At 39.9% G+C, this 17133-nt stretch overlaps 1 protein-coding gene across 6 annotated transcripts in view; it reads right to left on the reverse strand.

The window, feature by feature from the left end:
* TEAD1 (TEA domain transcription factor 1) overlaps positions 1-17133 on the reverse strand; it is a 380567-nt gene that overhangs the window by 6739 nt on the left and 356695 nt on the right. For all 6 annotated transcript variants that reach the window (XM_069223580.1, XM_069223578.1, XM_069223584.1 and 3 more), the window contains one exon: positions 11240-11392. In XM_069223580.1, the coding sequence (XP_069079681.1) occupies positions 11240-11392 (153 nt within the window). The remainder of the gene's footprint in view (positions 1-11239; positions 11393-17133) is intronic.

The raw sequence follows: 17133 nt of genomic DNA on the forward strand, positions 1-17133 counted from the left end.
ATATCCACATATATATATATATATATATATATATATATATATATACACACACATGTACAAAACAGTAAAAACTAAACAATATGACTCCTCTATATATATATATATATATATACACACATATATATATATATATATATACACACACACGTATATATATAATAATATATATATACACACACACACACGTGTATATATATATAGATATATATATATATCTATATATATATATATCTATATATATATATGTCAAACAAATTGGTCTAAGAGTTGCTGGGCGGCGCACTCCACTGCCGTGCCCAGTGACAGAGAGGACCAGTCTCGAAATATATGAATTACCAAGAATTTTCACTGCACTCCACGAAGTATCAATGATGTGTATTTTATTAAAGTAACAGCCACCAACACGTTTCAACTCCCCATGGAGTCTGTGAACAAGACTCCATGGGGAGTTGAAATGCGTTGGTGGCTGTTACTTGAATAAAATAAATGTCTAGTGGTTTTCTGGGGGCAGATCGGCCTAATAGTATTTGGCCAATCTGCCCCCGGGGGGGCAGAAATGGCCTAGAAATAATTTGCCCCCCAAGGAACGGCCCTTGCCCAAGGGTCCGCTCCCCTTACTTGAAATATCCCCCACAAAAAAATATTCCCTGGTGTCTAGTGGTTTCTGCCCCCCGGGGGCAGATCGCAAGGCTGATCTGTCCCCAGGGGGTGCAGAAATGGCCTAGAAATAATTTGCCATCCGTGGAGCAGCCCTTGTCCAAGGGGCTGCTCCCCTTACTTCAAATAGCCCACCAAAAAATATATTCCCTGGTGTCTAGTGGATCACCTCGTCCACGGCTCACAAGGAGTTAAACTTCTTGCCAATTCACATTTAATTGAACTGTGAGTGGAATTTGTGTAAGACATATATCACTTACCGTAACAGACCAGAGTCTTAAATAAAAAGCATTGTGACCACAAGGTTTGCCACAAATCCTGAGCACACATTGAATGTTCGTTAATTTTTTCAGCACTCATAAAAATTCATTTTTGTCACTGGGGTGTTTTTCAAAAGTAAACACTTATTTTTTAAAAATCACCTTTGTTTTATCTACAACTAGAATATACACACATAGACGTACACACGCAAAAGAACACACATACACAGCACACATGCACACACAAAAAGCTCACACAAGCACTGACGGGGTAATTTTGAAATAGATAGAAATTTTCACATCATGGGATTTGGTCTCCAATTGTCATAATTACAGACTTTTAGGAAATTTCCAAAAAATTGTTCCGCCTCAATCTTGTTTTTCTATCCCTTTCTCTGTTTTTTTTTTTGTATTTCTTTTCTGCTACTTTAAAAAAAAATGTTTTTAACTTTTCTAGCTAAATATAACCTATATGATCAAAGCCTTGATGCAATCTGGCCAGTGTAAATTTTGTGATACGGCCTGTTCCTTGCCTTCGTTGCTGTCTATTTTATCCTCTTTCCATGCTACTAACCTTTGCTTCTGAAAGATGCATGGAATAATGGAGTACACAGCTTTTGGTGATGGGACAGAGAGGTGAGACAGAAATGGTCCAGATGATTGAGGACCCCTCTTGTTTTATTTACTGGTCATATGAATTGTACACCACACCCTATGCAGAAGATTACAGCAGTCGTCTTCAGCATTATGCTAACTTTTTCTGATGTATGCATAAGGATTAAACAAAGCAAAAAGAAAAGAGGTCTATATAAATAATAGATTTCTGTGTATAAATCTCCCTTTGCCCCAAACTATTGTCACTCTTGATGATTGTCAATAGGGTATATAACTGCCCAGGGAAAGAATTTGCGCATTTAACTTTTATTAGCCCCCTTTATTTATTTTTTGGGTTGTATTTACTTCTGTGCCTCATGAAATATTTGAAATAATCCACACTCTTTCCCATGCTGGAAAAATACTTACTCTCACTTTTCTTTCTTAAACAAATCATATGTATGCTTGTTTTGAGTGTGTGCATGGCCATGCTCATTGTTAGTGGATATTCTGAATCTCGTATGAGTGTTCCTAACAATGTACCTGTTCCCCAGCTCGCTTTAGCCACCTATTTTTTGGCTCTTTCACCCAAGCACAGGTCTGCAAAAAATGCCCGATACATGCAGAACTTTGCAGAATCTCATCAGTCACAATTGCAATATGACTTCAGAAAAGTCAACAAATCTTGATGTTATGAAATTAATTTTGGGTGTCCAACAGCAAATCTAGCTTCTGGTGCAATTAAGTGACACGTAGGTGATAAATTTATATGCCCCACGTGCCAATGAATTGCACTCTACTTTCTTCTGTTACTCATACACATTTTATTCATGTTTAAATTATGCATCTCTCCGATGTAGATGACTTAAGCATTTTTGGGTGAAAGTTAATATTTTTGTGATTTAGCACCTAATCCATTGAATGAGGTGTTTACTGATTTTCTTGACATTTGGTGTAAAATGTAATATGAGGCTTTTTTGTATTAGTTAAGGAAGGTGGAATTATATGACCTATAGCATGCAAGAGTGAGAGAACCTTATCCCAACTCTGACTTTTCACACAAAACACTGCCATTCATTTTGATCAAGTAAAACAGGAAAAAAACAGTACTATGCATTTATTCATTTTTATGTATACAGAGCAGATAGGTTTTGATGTATACAGTGTACAGAGAGGTGGCATGAAGAAACGTAAGACAATGATCATGGTAAATATTTAAATCAGTGTAAAGTTAGTAGGCCCAGATGCAACACTGACAATTACAGCAAGGTAGTTCCTATAAAAATACACAACATACTAACTCATTATGCATTTAACCCCTTGGATGCCATTGACGAGCTGGTCTCACCCTCAGCCATGGTTACTGTGTGCTGAGGGCGGGACCAGCTCGTCCTGCACCCGGCCCACAGGGGAGCACTAGCGCTCCCCGCGGGTCTCCCACCCTCCTCCCCTGGGCAGGTATGGAAGGGGAATTGCTTCCCCATCCACTCCCGGCCTCCCAACCCCACAGTGATGTCTGATGACATCAACGCGTGATCGCTCGTTGACCTCATCAGAGGTCACCACCCCCATCATGCTGGAAGAGCTTCTGTTCTATTAGGCCTGTCTGCCCCCAAGGGGGAGCAGAAAACATAGGCACGTAGGCAAGGGTCGCTCCTTTTGGGGGGCACATTACTGTTGCCCATTTCTGCCCCCATTAGGGGCAGATCAGCCTATTTTTGTAAGGCTCATCTGCCTCCAAGGGGGGCAGAAAGCCTAGTAGACACCAGGGAAGATTTTTTTTTTTTAAAATAGGGTAGGGGTATGGCCAAACCTCACCCCAAGTAAATGGGGACAAAGTTGTTCTGCCCACCGGTGGGCAGATGGGGCAATTACCCCCGATCCACACTTCAGGGGGGGCAGAAAGCCTACTAGATACCAGGGAAGTTAAAAAAAAAATAGTGGGGTGGTGGCTACCAACAAGTATGGGCCACCCCAACTGAAGGGGGTAACAGACTTTCAGCTCCCCCCCACACACTAAAAGATCTTAGCCCAATGGCAAGCTAGAGGACAGTTGAATATTTTAGGTTTTGGTTTTACATTTGGGCCATGAGAGCTTGGCTAACTCTCAAAATCGTCCCACTTGGAATGGTGAGGGTTGCACTTTTTGGTCTTTGGGATGCTGCCATGTAGGAAACTCTACAAGACCTAGACACATCTGAAAACTAAACATCTAAGTGAGTCCAGGGTGGTGTGCTTCACATGCACCCTGCACCATTTTCTTACCCACAATGCCCTGCAAACCTCCAAGTTTGCTTGAAATCACACATTTTCCTAACTTTTTTGTGATGGAACCTTCCGGAATCTGCAGGAATCCACAAAATTCCTACCACCCAGCATTGTCACATCTATACCAATAAACATTCTGCCCCATTTGTTATCCTAAAACATGTTTTTTCAAACTGCCCTTTTGTACCCGCTTTGGTTCCCCCTCAATTTCGACATGTTTTTGGCTGTTCCCTGTCACAGGCACTTGTCCCACCAACACAAGTGAGGTACCATTTTTATTGGGAGACTGAGGGGAACGTTGGGTGGTAGGAAATTTGTGCCGGTGCAGTGATCCCACACAGAAATGTGGGGAAAATCTGTTTTTTTTTTGGTAAATTTGAGTTTTGCTGAGGATTCTGGGTAAGAAATCACATGGGGATCCATTCAAGTCTCACTTCCCTGGACTCCCTCGGGTGTCTAGTTTTCAGAAATGTCTGGGTTTGGTAGGTTCCCTAGATGGCTGCTGAGCGCAGGACCTAAAACACAGGTGCCTCCCCCTAAATAACAGGTAGTTTTGTAATTGATAATTTTGATGTGTCCACACAGTGTTTTGGGGCATTTTCTGTCCCGGGCATTAGGTCTACCCACACAAGGAGGTACCATTGTGATCAGGAGATGTGTGGAAATGTTGGGTAGAAGGAAGTTTATGGCTCCCCTCAGATTCCAGAACTTTGCAGCACCAAAATGTGAGGTAAAAGTGTTTTTTGCCAAATTTGGAAGTTTGCAAAGGATTCTGGGTAACAGCACCTGGTGAGAGCGCCACAAGTTACCTCATCCTGGGTTCCCCTAGTTGTCTAGTTTTAAAAAATGCAGAGGTTTAATAGGATTTCCTAGGTGCTGGTTGAGCTAGAGACCAAAATCCACAGCTAGGCACTTTCCAAAAAACACATCAGTTGTCAATGTAAAAATTTGATGTGTCCATGTTGCGTTTTGGGATGTTTCCTGTCATGGACACTAGGCCTACCAACACAAGTGAGGTACCATTTTTATCGGGAGACTTGGGGGAATGCTGGATGGAAGGAAATCTGTGGCTCCTCTCAGATTCCAGAACGTTTTATCATTGAAATGTGAGGAAAATAGTTTTTTTGCCAAACTTTGAGGTTTGCAAATTATTCTGGGTAACAGAACCTGGTGAGAGCCGCACAAATCACCCCATCCTGGATTCCCCTGGGTGTCTGGTTTTTCCCCTGGGTGTCTGGTTTTAAAAAATTCACAGGTTTGGTAGGTTTCCCTAGGTGTCGGCTGAGCTACAGGCCAAAATCCACAGCTATGCACTTTCCAAAAACACATCAGTTTCAATGTAAAAATGTGATGTGTCCATGTTGCGTTTCCGGTCTCGGGCACTAGGCCTACCCACACAAGTGAGGTACCATTCTTATCGGAAGACTTGGGGGAATACAGAATAGAAGAGCAAGTGTTATTAGCCCTTGTCTTTACCTACATTTTTTCCTTCCAAATGTAAGACAGTGTGTTAAAAAGAAGTCTATTCGAGAAATGCCCTGTAATCCACATGCTAGTATGGGGACCCCAGAATTCTGAGATGTGCAAATAACCACTGCTTCTCAACACCTTATCTTGTGCCAATTTTGGAAATACAATGGTTTCTGTGATATCTATTTTTCACTCTTTATATTTCACCAAATAAATTGCTATATACCCGGTATACAATAAAAACTCATTGCAAGTAGCAGGTCATTTATTGGCTGTGAGTACCTAGGATTCTTGATGAACCTACAAGCCCTATATATCTCTGCAACCAGAAGAGTCCATCAGACATAAAGGTATATTGCTTTCAAAAATCTACCATAGCTGGAAAATGTAATACAAGAAAACGTGGACAGAAATGGCTCTTTTTCACCTCAGTTTCAATATTTCATTATTTTAGCTGTTACTTTCTGCAGGAAAACTTTCAGGGATTTACACAAATGACCCCTTGCTGAATTCAGACTTCTGTCTACTTTTCAGAAGTGTTTAGTGGTCCAGGATCCATCATTGGTTTCACACCCATTTCTGTCACTAACTGGAAGGAGGTTGAAAGCAGAAAAAATAGTAAAAATGGGGTATGTCCTAGTAAAATGCACAATTGTGTTGAAAGGTGTGGTTTTGTGATTCAAGTCTGCCTGTTCCTGAAAGCTGGGAAGTTGGTGCTTTTAGCACTACAAACTCCTTGTTGATGTCATTTTCAGGGAAAGAAACACATGCTTTGTTCTGCAGCCCTTTTTCCCAATTTTCTGAAAAAAATGAAATTTCAGCTGTATTTTGGGCAATTTCTTGGTCTCCTCTAAGGGGAACCCACAAACTCTGGGTATCTTTAGAATCCCTAGGATGTTATTAAAAAAGGACACAAATTTGGTGTGGATAGATTATGTGGACACAAAGGGGGTTATTACAACTTTGGAGGAAGTGTTAATCCGTCCCAAAAGTGACGGTAAAGTGACGGATATACCACCAGCCGTATTACGAGTCCATTATATCCTATGGAACTCGTAATACGGCTGGTGGTATATCCGTCACATTTGGGACGGATTAACACCTCCTCCAAAGTTATAATAACCCCCAAAGTTCTGAGGGCCTAAGTGAAAACTGCCCCAAATAGCCAAAAAAAGGCTTGGCACAGGAGGGGAAAAGGCCTGGCAGAGAAGGGGTTAAGTATTCTAATTGTAAACATAAATAATCTTAACTTTATATATTGCATAGCAGCACTGGGATTATATTCCTTAGACATTGATCACTGTATAAATGTCTCAGTATTGCACTACATTCATACTATGCCTCTGTGGTGTTATAACAGAAATTTTGATAGACAGTTAGCAGCATTTGTTTCCATTTTGAGAGTTCCAGGTCTCTAATTTCAATATTTATCCAATCTAATGACTGTTTACATTTATCTAAAGCACAGGCTGTAAGCTCTCCTCCATCATTTTCACTAGCTGTAGTTCTTAGTAAAGGTCTAAAGTCACCTTGCACAATATCTCTTTTGATTGGTAATTCCATTGATCTAATATCCAGTTGGTGCATGAAAAAAATAGCATACGCCTATGAGAAAGAAATGTACGTGCGCCAGGTGCATACTGTTTCATACTATAAAACGATCAGTTATGGGATGAAAGTATTGTAAATTGTGTATTGTGTCAATTTGAATACTTAAATTGAATACCTTCATCATATAAATATACACCTTACACTTGGAATTGAATTAAATGTTCTATGACAACGGTGTAATTGTTATGTGGCACTCAGAAATAACATTTTGACTTTGTGATCATGGACAGTGATAGTTGTATCAAGTTTATCAAAGAAAAGTACAAGAGACTTGAGAATAGGTGTCATGGTTCTTTAACAACAATGTTATTGTCAGTGAAGGAGGGGTTTAGTAACAGTGGGGGTGATGATGGCGAAGGGTGAATGAAATAAACTGAATTATTACTGTTGGAAGATTATCAATCCAATGGAAGAATGTGAAAAGATAAAGGTTCATCATTTTAACCAAGCTCCATCAGGTAACCAGAGACTGGTCTATAGAGCTTTCAGTTCTCTTACAGTTAGTAAGGCTGAAGTGCAAGGTTTACTGTGCAAGAATTACTTAATACAGTGAAGCACAGATTTTCTTTCACCTAGGCACTTTACATATTACTTCATACTGTGTTTTCCATTTCATAGTGAGGCACGGGTGTAGTTAATGTTACAGAGTTCCAAGAAACTGTGTTGGGTGTGTCACCTTTTTTTCTTGGACTGAACTTCATCATCATCTCCTAAGGGACGTTCACGATCTGTAGTTTAAAATGAATATAGAAGCATGAAACTGAAATAATCCCACAAGGTCTATTACAGCATGTACCAAGTTAATTCACTCCCATTGTCATAACTTGTTTAATATTTTTAGCACTTTGACAGGAATAGATTCTGTTTTTTATTTAAAAAGTTACCAATGCACTTTGTTCTGGTGTGCTATTTATGTGATTTCACTATATAACACATTTATTTGCTACTTAGAATCTAAGTCTGAATGTCATGAACATTTATCTATTAATGTCATATGAAATTTTTACTTATGATTTATAAAAACGTGTGCTGTACTGCAACTGAAATATGAACTTTGTTATGGTGAACTATTTATATACTGTCAAAATACAATATGTGTATCTTGGAGACGCAGATAGTCTGAGTTTGTGGAAAACTTAGTATGATAGAGTAATATTATGTCATCTGAAATGACAATATCTTAAAAAGGGGTTACAATAGTCCAATTTGTATGAGTATAGATACTTAACATAAATTTATAATTGGGACATAAATTAAAAAGTTCATGCATTCTTAAAAAAAGAGTCACAGTTGATGGCAAAGTGAAAAGCAGGCTTCAGATATTCTAACTCTCTCAAATGGAGGTACACTTTGGCCCTAGCACCAGTGAGTTTTAATGGACCACCTTTTTTCTCAGAACCTAGAAGGATCTATCCAGTATTCTATAGTTGGCTGGCATGTAGAAATTCTCATTTAGTTATTTAAAAAAACGGTTAGCAACAGGTAGTCAGGTCTAGCTTTGTGAGCTTTGAAAAAGCACTAACTCATTTGAAGTTACCTGTGGATTGGAAAAGATGCTGGTTCACAGAGCACCCTTACCGTCCCCTACAGTTAATTCTATTTGGGTGGGGAGAGCTCCAAAGCAAAAAGCAGATAGGATTGTACTGTGTTGAGGATACCCTGACCTTACATCTAGTTGTTCTTTCACAAGAAAGTTACATTTTTTGGATGTTCTGTTACTACGGTTTTCTGTCAAATTATTTCCAGGGTCATACGAGCACCCTATGTCTAGGTTACTATGAGGCACACCTGTTGGCACACCTGTTGGCTAACTGCTGACTCTACACTCTACTCCATCAAGCTTTAGGAGCAATGGACCTAGCAGCAGGACTTCCAATTACTCTTTCCCCAGCTACTACACTGGCACATCAGTCTATGTGAACTCCAGGCATTCTGAGTTGGTTGTCGATAAGTCATGGAGGAGGAAATAATGCTCTGGAACAATATTTAATTATTTGTCCTCATTCGTAAAGCTATTTCTATAGGGCTTGGATCCCAAATATGAGCAAAGGTAAAATAAAGCTGCTTGGATTTACCAAGGCAAATTTCACAAGTTGCCTGGTGGAATATCTACAACCTATGTGTTACATCAGTACCTGTGCTGTCCCCGGATGTTTATTACAGATGTCGCATGACTACTTCATCAAAGCCCTGCATAGGCATTCCTGTGGACAGAATCTCTTTGCCCTGAAGAAGTGAATTCTGATATAGTGATGGCAGCTGCAGACCACCTGGTAAAATAGCTCCATCATGCAGAAATGCTGAGGTGTGAGACATTCCTAAAGAAAATGTCCATTATACGTCTCTGGGTAGAAATGATCTGCACTGTGTGAAAAAGAAATCTTGGACTTTCTTTGGGTAGAGCAAATGATCTGAAGTGTCCCCATGTATGGTGGCCATCTTTAATGAATGGCCTGGAGAAGAGGTGTGTGAAATTCACCTAATTTGCATTCTAGTAACTATGCAAAACTCTAGGAAAATGACATAAAATTAGATGAAATGCAAATCTGTCATTTAGCTCTATATTCTAAAGCAAAATGGACCTTAGTGTCAATTTTTGCTTAGAGGATGTATTTAAAAAAAAAAAGCACAAAAAGCACAACTGTTATGAACATCTGCTTTTGTTGTGGCTGCCCACATTGTTTTGGTGCTCCCACACTGTAACTTTGGTGCAAGCAGCAGTGTAATTTATGTAGCATGTAACTTCAGGAATTTCGCCTAACACACATTATGCACAATCCCAAAATTAAGTCACATTTTACATGCTCAGACCTAGCATGTACCTAAATTCTGGAAAGAACATCACAGTCGCTTTTCCTCTGTACATTGTAAAGGCGTTAAGATTTACTTTGTGAAAACCTCAAGACAGCCGCTGCAGTCTTGGATCGATTTATGGTTAATATGGGCAAAACCCATACTGACATTACAAAACAATGTTCTTCACAATTGAGAAATCTGTGGACTCTGAAGACAGCACATGTATCCGATTACAGTATCATAAAAAGATGGCAGTTGCAAAATATGTCAAGGAACCAATGAGATTTGCTCACCTCAATGTTTATTTCCTTGATTTGTCTCTTAGTCACATATAGATGTTTTATTGCTTGAAACATTTTCTTACATCTGTTTTCTATAACGTGTTCTTCTTTAAGTAACTGGATCTTACCAATGCATGTACCTCCGTATTACTAAAGATTTTGCCTTTTACCTTGATAATGCATTTTAAGATTTTTTCATTGAGATGCTTTTTTCCACTACATCTTATAACTTACCTGGTGATTTCCTAGGGGTTTTCAACAAATTATATATTTAAGACATTCTTCATATTTTTTATGAAGGTGTTTTTCCTAATCTTGATGAGAGCATGACTACATTCAAGATATTTGTTGAGGAGGGGTGCAGCATTTCTCTAATGTTGCATCCTCAATGGTGTCATTTCAAGGTATTTTTGAATTTGTATTGCAAAACAGAATGAAAATGACTTTTCGAGAATGGTGATGTGATTGTCAAATTGTGCGATGCTTTTTGACAGAGAGGTTTTGAAAAAATAATTTGGCTGCAGAAATGAGCGGTAGGGAAGGTGATTATAGGAACCAGCCAATGGCTAAAGAGGAAAGAGAAAAACAATTGAGGAAAGAATAAACAAATAGGCGATGGGTCGGAAGGAGTTAAGAAGATACAGATTTGTCATGGAACAAAAAGTAATCTTGAGACTAAGGGTTGATTTAGATCTTGGCGAAAGGAATAACCGTCACAAACATGACAGATGTCGTGTCCACCATATTACGGTTTCCATAGGATATAATGGAATTGTAATACGGCAGACGGGATATCTGTCACTTTTGTGACAAAGTATTCCCCTCCTCCAGGATTTAAATCATGCCCAAAGTTCCCAAGTAAAGTCAAATGTTTACAAATCGGCAAGGTGAGCACCCCAAGATACTGAGAGGGTGGCTGGGGGAAGTTTATGAGTCCAAGGCAGGGTAACATGGCCAGGAGCAAAGGGAACAGACACCAAAAGCAAATGAAAGCAGAGAACTATTACAATAGTCAACATGATGTGGGGGAACTGAAACGGATTTGTGACAAGAGAGGATACAGAGATAAGTAGGGAACCTCAGAGGGTGGAATTGACGAGCAAAGGTTACATAGAGAAGTGTAAATGGACCCTCTCACCTAATAAAAAGGCTGCAAAAACAGACTTTCGGGAATACAAAATGAGTGGCTACACTTTATTTAAACATAGCTTACACTAAAGAGAAATATATTCAAGCATGATTGCAAGCAAATAAAAGGTAATTTAAGTCTATGGACCCCTGTATCATTCCAAGGAAACTTACCAACAAAATGGTAAAATTTTCCAAAACACTGTTCATCATGTATTTTTCAGGTAAGTGTTTCAGCTTGTGAATAAAATTAATCATATATTCACACATTGGTGAACGATTTATTCTATATACAAATCGACCATTTTCAAACCGTGCATATTCCGTCTGAAAAAAACCAAAAGACAACAGTTTATAATTGCTACATTCCTCTAAAACATATTTATATGTATATACGTACGTACACACACATACATATGCACACATAATGTTTGCTATCAATTGATGATGTAATAATAGTATTCTATATTGCTATCATAAAAACAACTTGTACTTCTTTATAGTGCCTTGCATTAGAGCATGTGGCATTCCATTATACTGCAAATGCTTTAAAATCGTCAGTGCAAAACAGATGATATAGCTAAAACTGTCATTTAGTACATATAGATAACATATTTTGTCACCCAAAACACTCACAACCTTAATTTCATACAAGCTACGCCTTCACATGCACGATTTTGATATTGTAATTACCTCTTTCACAGCCTCATAGTTACGATATAACAATATTGAGGTACTAATATAGAATTGCATCAATATCAGCTCAACAATATTGACTACCATTATATGGTCAATGTAAGTATATGTGAGGAAATATAGTTGTATTGTCCAAATCAACATCTACTAGTACATATTGCTGGGTTAGTACTGCTGCAGGCGAAGTATCAGGTTTAAACTTTTGGCTCTGCCAGCATAAACATCTGACCTAGTAGCCAGTCTACCACGGAGCCGCCATGTCATAGTGATGCTCTATATTTGACAGAGCAACCTCTTCCAGAGTGGAGCAAACCATGGCATGTGTCCCTGTCGGACTGTCTAGCCATCCACCAGAAACCAGGGGCCAGATGTAGCAAGCAGTTTGCACATCGCAAACAGTGAATTTCGCTGTTTGCGACGTGCAAAAAGCACATCGCAATGCACAAACCTTATTTTGCGATTCGGTAACCTGGTTACCGAATCGCAAAACGGGTTTGCGAGTCACAATTAGGAAGGGGTGTCCCCTTCCTAATTGTGAGTTGCAGTGCAATGCAGGATTGGTTTGTGACCGCGAAGGGGTCGCAAATTGTGACCCACCTCATGATTATTCATGAGGTAGGCTTTTGCGACCCCGTTGCGAATCGAAGATGGTGTCAGGGACACCATCCAACATTCAGAATTGCGACTCGCAAATTGCGTTTTCAATTTTACACACCACTACATGTATGATAGAAGAATAAGGGCCTCATTTATTCCTTGACATATGGTCCACCAGACTGCTTGATCAGTGGCAGACTCTTATATCTACAGATCCTTGCCTGCGCAGTAGGGATCTGTGTAAGTAAGTGCATCTACTAGTGGAGCAGATGTACTAACGTTACTGCTGAATGGCAAGTGGCCACCATTCTTTCTTCAGTCGGCTCAGACAGGGAAACAGCTGAACAGCACTCACAACCAAGGAGAAAATGTATTTTCTCACTAACAGTTCACCACCAGGAAACCTTCAGTCCTGTAGAGAAAGCCACTGCAGCAGCAGCTCCCTTCACAGCACATTCATCTCACCCAGGATACTGGGATCTATCAACAGGGCAGATTGTCCTCCTCCAGGTTGTTGCAGACTGTGGTCTCTGCCTCCCTGGTTGTAATATAGGGCCATTTGCCAGGGTCTAAATGACCACGGTGTTCTTGATATCTTTCCAGAGAAGTAGAAGAAATGGAAAATATAAAGCATAAGCTATCTGGGACCTAAGAGGTCAAAGTTCTATTCCCAGAGTGTAGTATTATCAGAACTTAGGTCAAGTGCTCACCACTAAATCTGAATGTCATATTCTCACTATGTGTCAACTGTAGCAAATGTTAAGACAGCAAAGGCAAGCATATAGCACTGCTGGTTTAGTAGACCATTTACACATTAAAGCCATGTTACATAATGACATGCAATCAAATTATTGTTCTCATTGGGAACACCTCCTATTTTAATCGCAACAACATTGCTGATAGAAGGATAAAGGACTCATTTATTGTTTGATAGCCACTCCACCAGACCGCTAGGTCAGCAGCAGGCTATTCATTATATTTACAGATTTTTTCCATCCCGTCAAGGATCTTGGTGAAGTAAGGGCATTTGTTGGTGTGGCACCTGTATCATTGCTGAATGCCAAGTGGGGACCCATATGTTTTTCAGCCAGCTTGTCATTCTCTTTTGCTTTTCAGTAACAAAACCCCAAAGTTAGGCTGTGAAACAAAAACATAATTGGCCCTAACTCGTGTGTTGTTTTCTCCGTGCGCTTGGGGACCACTGTATGATGCCCCTGCTCAGGCCAGCCATGGAAATCAGAGGAAATCATTGTGCACTAACCAGGGCCTAAACAGGGAAGGGAAACCACCACTGTGGCCTGAGGGAACTATGCTGCACCAGCCATTAGATCAATGGTATCCAACAGTGCATTTAGCTGAGGCTTTGCTGTTGGAAACCCCTATGGTCCATCATCTCTAAATGAGACCATGGAGCTGATAGTTTAACTTGTTCAAGAGTCCCACAAACGAGTACAAAACCTTGATACATCAAAAGAATAGAAGGCCCAACTATATTCTATTTTACATATGGTTCAAAGTTCTTAAACATATGAGAAACAAAGTATATGCAAAAAACAAAGTAATTTGAAAATCCTCTTTTTTTGGGCAAGGCTTTTCCTCTAGAAAATTGAGTTTATCTGCCCAAAACAGAAAGTGGCATTTGATAGAAATGTGTGTATGATTTCAGAAAGTAATATGCTGATGATGAAAAAACATTGCAATTACAAAACACACTAAATTTGATAGGGGATTAATAATTCAAGCTGAGTTGAGGGGACTTATTACAGTTGTTATGTCCTTTGTGCCAGAGGGCAGAAGATGCTTTGGATGTTATTTCACAAGTCAGGTAGAGGCATTTATTACTGATAAGCTTTTTCCTGGTATTTCTGCTGGTACCCTCACCTGAAATGATTGGGTGGTCGCCACTGATAATCCTGCTTAAGTTGGTTATGGTGTAGTGTTAATATATATGGTTACAATTAATAATTTGCTAATAGCTTGGGAGAAGCAGCTCTTACTACAAAACATATTAGAGACCCCTGCCCTAGAGTTGCCTCCTCATGCCAGAAACCTGCCTCCTGGATCTGTTGGACTGCAGTTCTGGTTTGAAACCAGAGATGCACATCCATGCATGGCTTCTAAGTACTGTGTCTAATGCAAGTTGTCTGCTAGCTGTAACAGCTGTTTCTAAAGCTGACTTAAGAAGTTGGTAATGTTTTTCCCTCTTCTAACAGATTTTGTCATCTTTTCTGATATTCTTTTTGTAGGTGACTCATGTGCTCTTCCATGTCCTCTCAATGCTGATATTCATGTCTACTATAATTGGCTATCTGCCATGGGGTGGCCTCTGCTCTTTCTATTTTCCTCCCCTCTGCTTCTAGTCTCTTGCTTTCTTTAGCAGACAGCCATGGATTCTGGAGACATGGCCCTTTTCCTTGCAATGATTGTAAATAGTGATCTGTCTTGACATGTCCCTGGATATATTTTGGATTAACGGAGGAAGCTTTATACTTCTTTTCAATTTGAGGCATCATATCATTAATGGTAGCTGCCTTGTTAAAAAAATATATCTACCCTGCTGTACTATACCTGGTTGCATGAGCAAGAATTGTCTTTTCTTATGTACAGGGTTTATGGTCTTTAGGGAGAAAACACGTATCCTAAATCTCTATCTCCATTTTCACCCTGATAGCATCAGCAGCCTTTTACCTACCCCATGGTAGACTGAGATGACCTCAAGGGGTATGTGTGTTTCTCTTCCTGAAGTGAGTCTCTCTGGACATTTTCCCACAAAGTATCTTCTCACATGTGCAACCCCATGTCTGTCTTCAGAGTTTACTTGTGTGAGAGCATATTCCTTCTCCCCCAAGTCTGTGTTGTTCTCAGTTTTGTGTACTGGCTCCAGTTGTGAGCTGTTGTTTCACTTTGTGATCTTTTAATGCCTAGCACCTTTGGCTCTTAATGCAGGAGTAACTTTTCCTTATAGGCTTTCTTCTTCATGATTAGCTCCTCAACTTCTGCCTCCAAAGCCCATTTCTTCCTCTTGCCTGCAATGTTGTTGAATGTTTCACTGGTCCTATGAACTTTCCTTTACAAGACATCTGGCTCTCCTTCACCCTCAATCGTGTTCCAAAGTTTGCAGTGACGCCCTTTGGCACCTCTTTACCGGAAATGTTCTCTCATCCAGAAGGAAAGGAATTTGCTGGCCTCCTTTGACTCATTATTTTGCATGTAGAGGGCTTGATTTTCTGTGGTGTAACTTTCCTCAAGAACTTTTGCTTCAATGTTATGGGGGTACCTTGGGTGTCCTGTGTTTGGACCCTCTAGAGATTTAGAAGGATGGGACACTGTAGGTTTAGGATCACCTTATACAACCTTAACTGTGTCTTCCAGGTTCAACTCTTTGTATTTCCCTCTCAGTTTCCTCGGCGTGCACATCATCGTCAGAGAAGCCTATCTCCTCTATTGGTGGAGCACTCCTCTTCTGCTTTTCTAGCTGTAACACCATAGCCATGTCATTTGTGGTCCAGTGTACTTAAAGAACTTTGTCTCTGTGCACAAGGGTTTCCGGCTTACAAAGTGAGCATGGGAAACAATCCTCTGACTTATGGTCTCTAGGGAGGCAAAACAAACAGACTACTTATTTGTCATCCAATATGAAATTTCAGTGACAGTTCTGATTTTTAAAATCATTTTTTGCTGCTTTTGTGCCCGTTTGTGTAAAAGTAGTAGCTTCTACTTCTAAGCACTTTTCTGTGATGGATAGTCTAGTGAAGAACGACGTAGGCCTTGGTATGCTATTGTAATCATTCAGAGTCCCTGGATTCCTAGGAATTATTCCACCCCCGTTTTGGGAGCATGCCTCACTTATGTGGCTTCAACTCACTGTTCAGTGAATATTGATGTATAGTTGACAGAAAGTTTGCAGCGGAACTTTTAGCAGAGTCTAAGTCCAAGGCAAGCAGAACCATCATGATAACATCCGCCACTGACAGTATATCAGAGCTTAGCGTTCTAATAGCTAAGGTGTGAGGGTTGGGCCACTAAGGATCATAGTGCTCGGATTTCTTCAGAATAAATGTCTTTCTATCAAGAGTTACACTTAACATTCCTGTTCTTAGTTTTGAGATGAACTGAAAATCATGCCTATAGGACCCACACCCATTTTAGCAGATGGCTCAGGAATCATATCATGAACATTTCAAGCACCCATCTGTATGACCAGAAGGGTTAATTTGGGCTTTGCTGAAACTGCGTGCCCACATTGTATATGTGAACTGAACTGCGAGGTAGCATTTTAACTGTGCACAGTACAGCTCAAAAGCATAAATAGACAACCACTACTCTGTGTTTCTGAGTATATGCTTTTGACAATCTCGACAAAACAGGTGCATTGACCTGCTCTTCACCTACACGCAGACACAGAACAGAATACAAAATAACTTTTTAGCAATTACATGCCCTCTGATTGTGCGATTCAGAGTGTTTTTAACCACTAAAATGTCTAGTATGTATGACCCTAAGTCAGGAATTTGAATGGGGTACTGCTAGAGCACCAGTTTCACCATGCTTTCTGGTAAAAAAAAGTTAATACAGATAATAGTAATGCGAAACAAGGTAAATTTAGAATGTAATTTTTTATGTAGTGCGATGTAGTGTAATAAGTGTAATATAGTGAATGCTCAGATGACCATTAACCTTTTGGGTGCTATGGACATGATGGAGATGACAATACAATCTGCCCTTGGGTGCTAAGCATGTGTCCAGCCACCCATGCAGGCCCTTTCACAAACTGT

Source organism: Pleurodeles waltl, chromosome 3_1, assembly GCF_031143425.1.
Source record: "Pleurodeles waltl isolate 20211129_DDA chromosome 3_1, aPleWal1.hap1.20221129, whole genome shotgun sequence".
NCBI lineage: Eukaryota > Metazoa > Chordata > Amphibia > Caudata > Salamandridae > Pleurodeles > Pleurodeles waltl.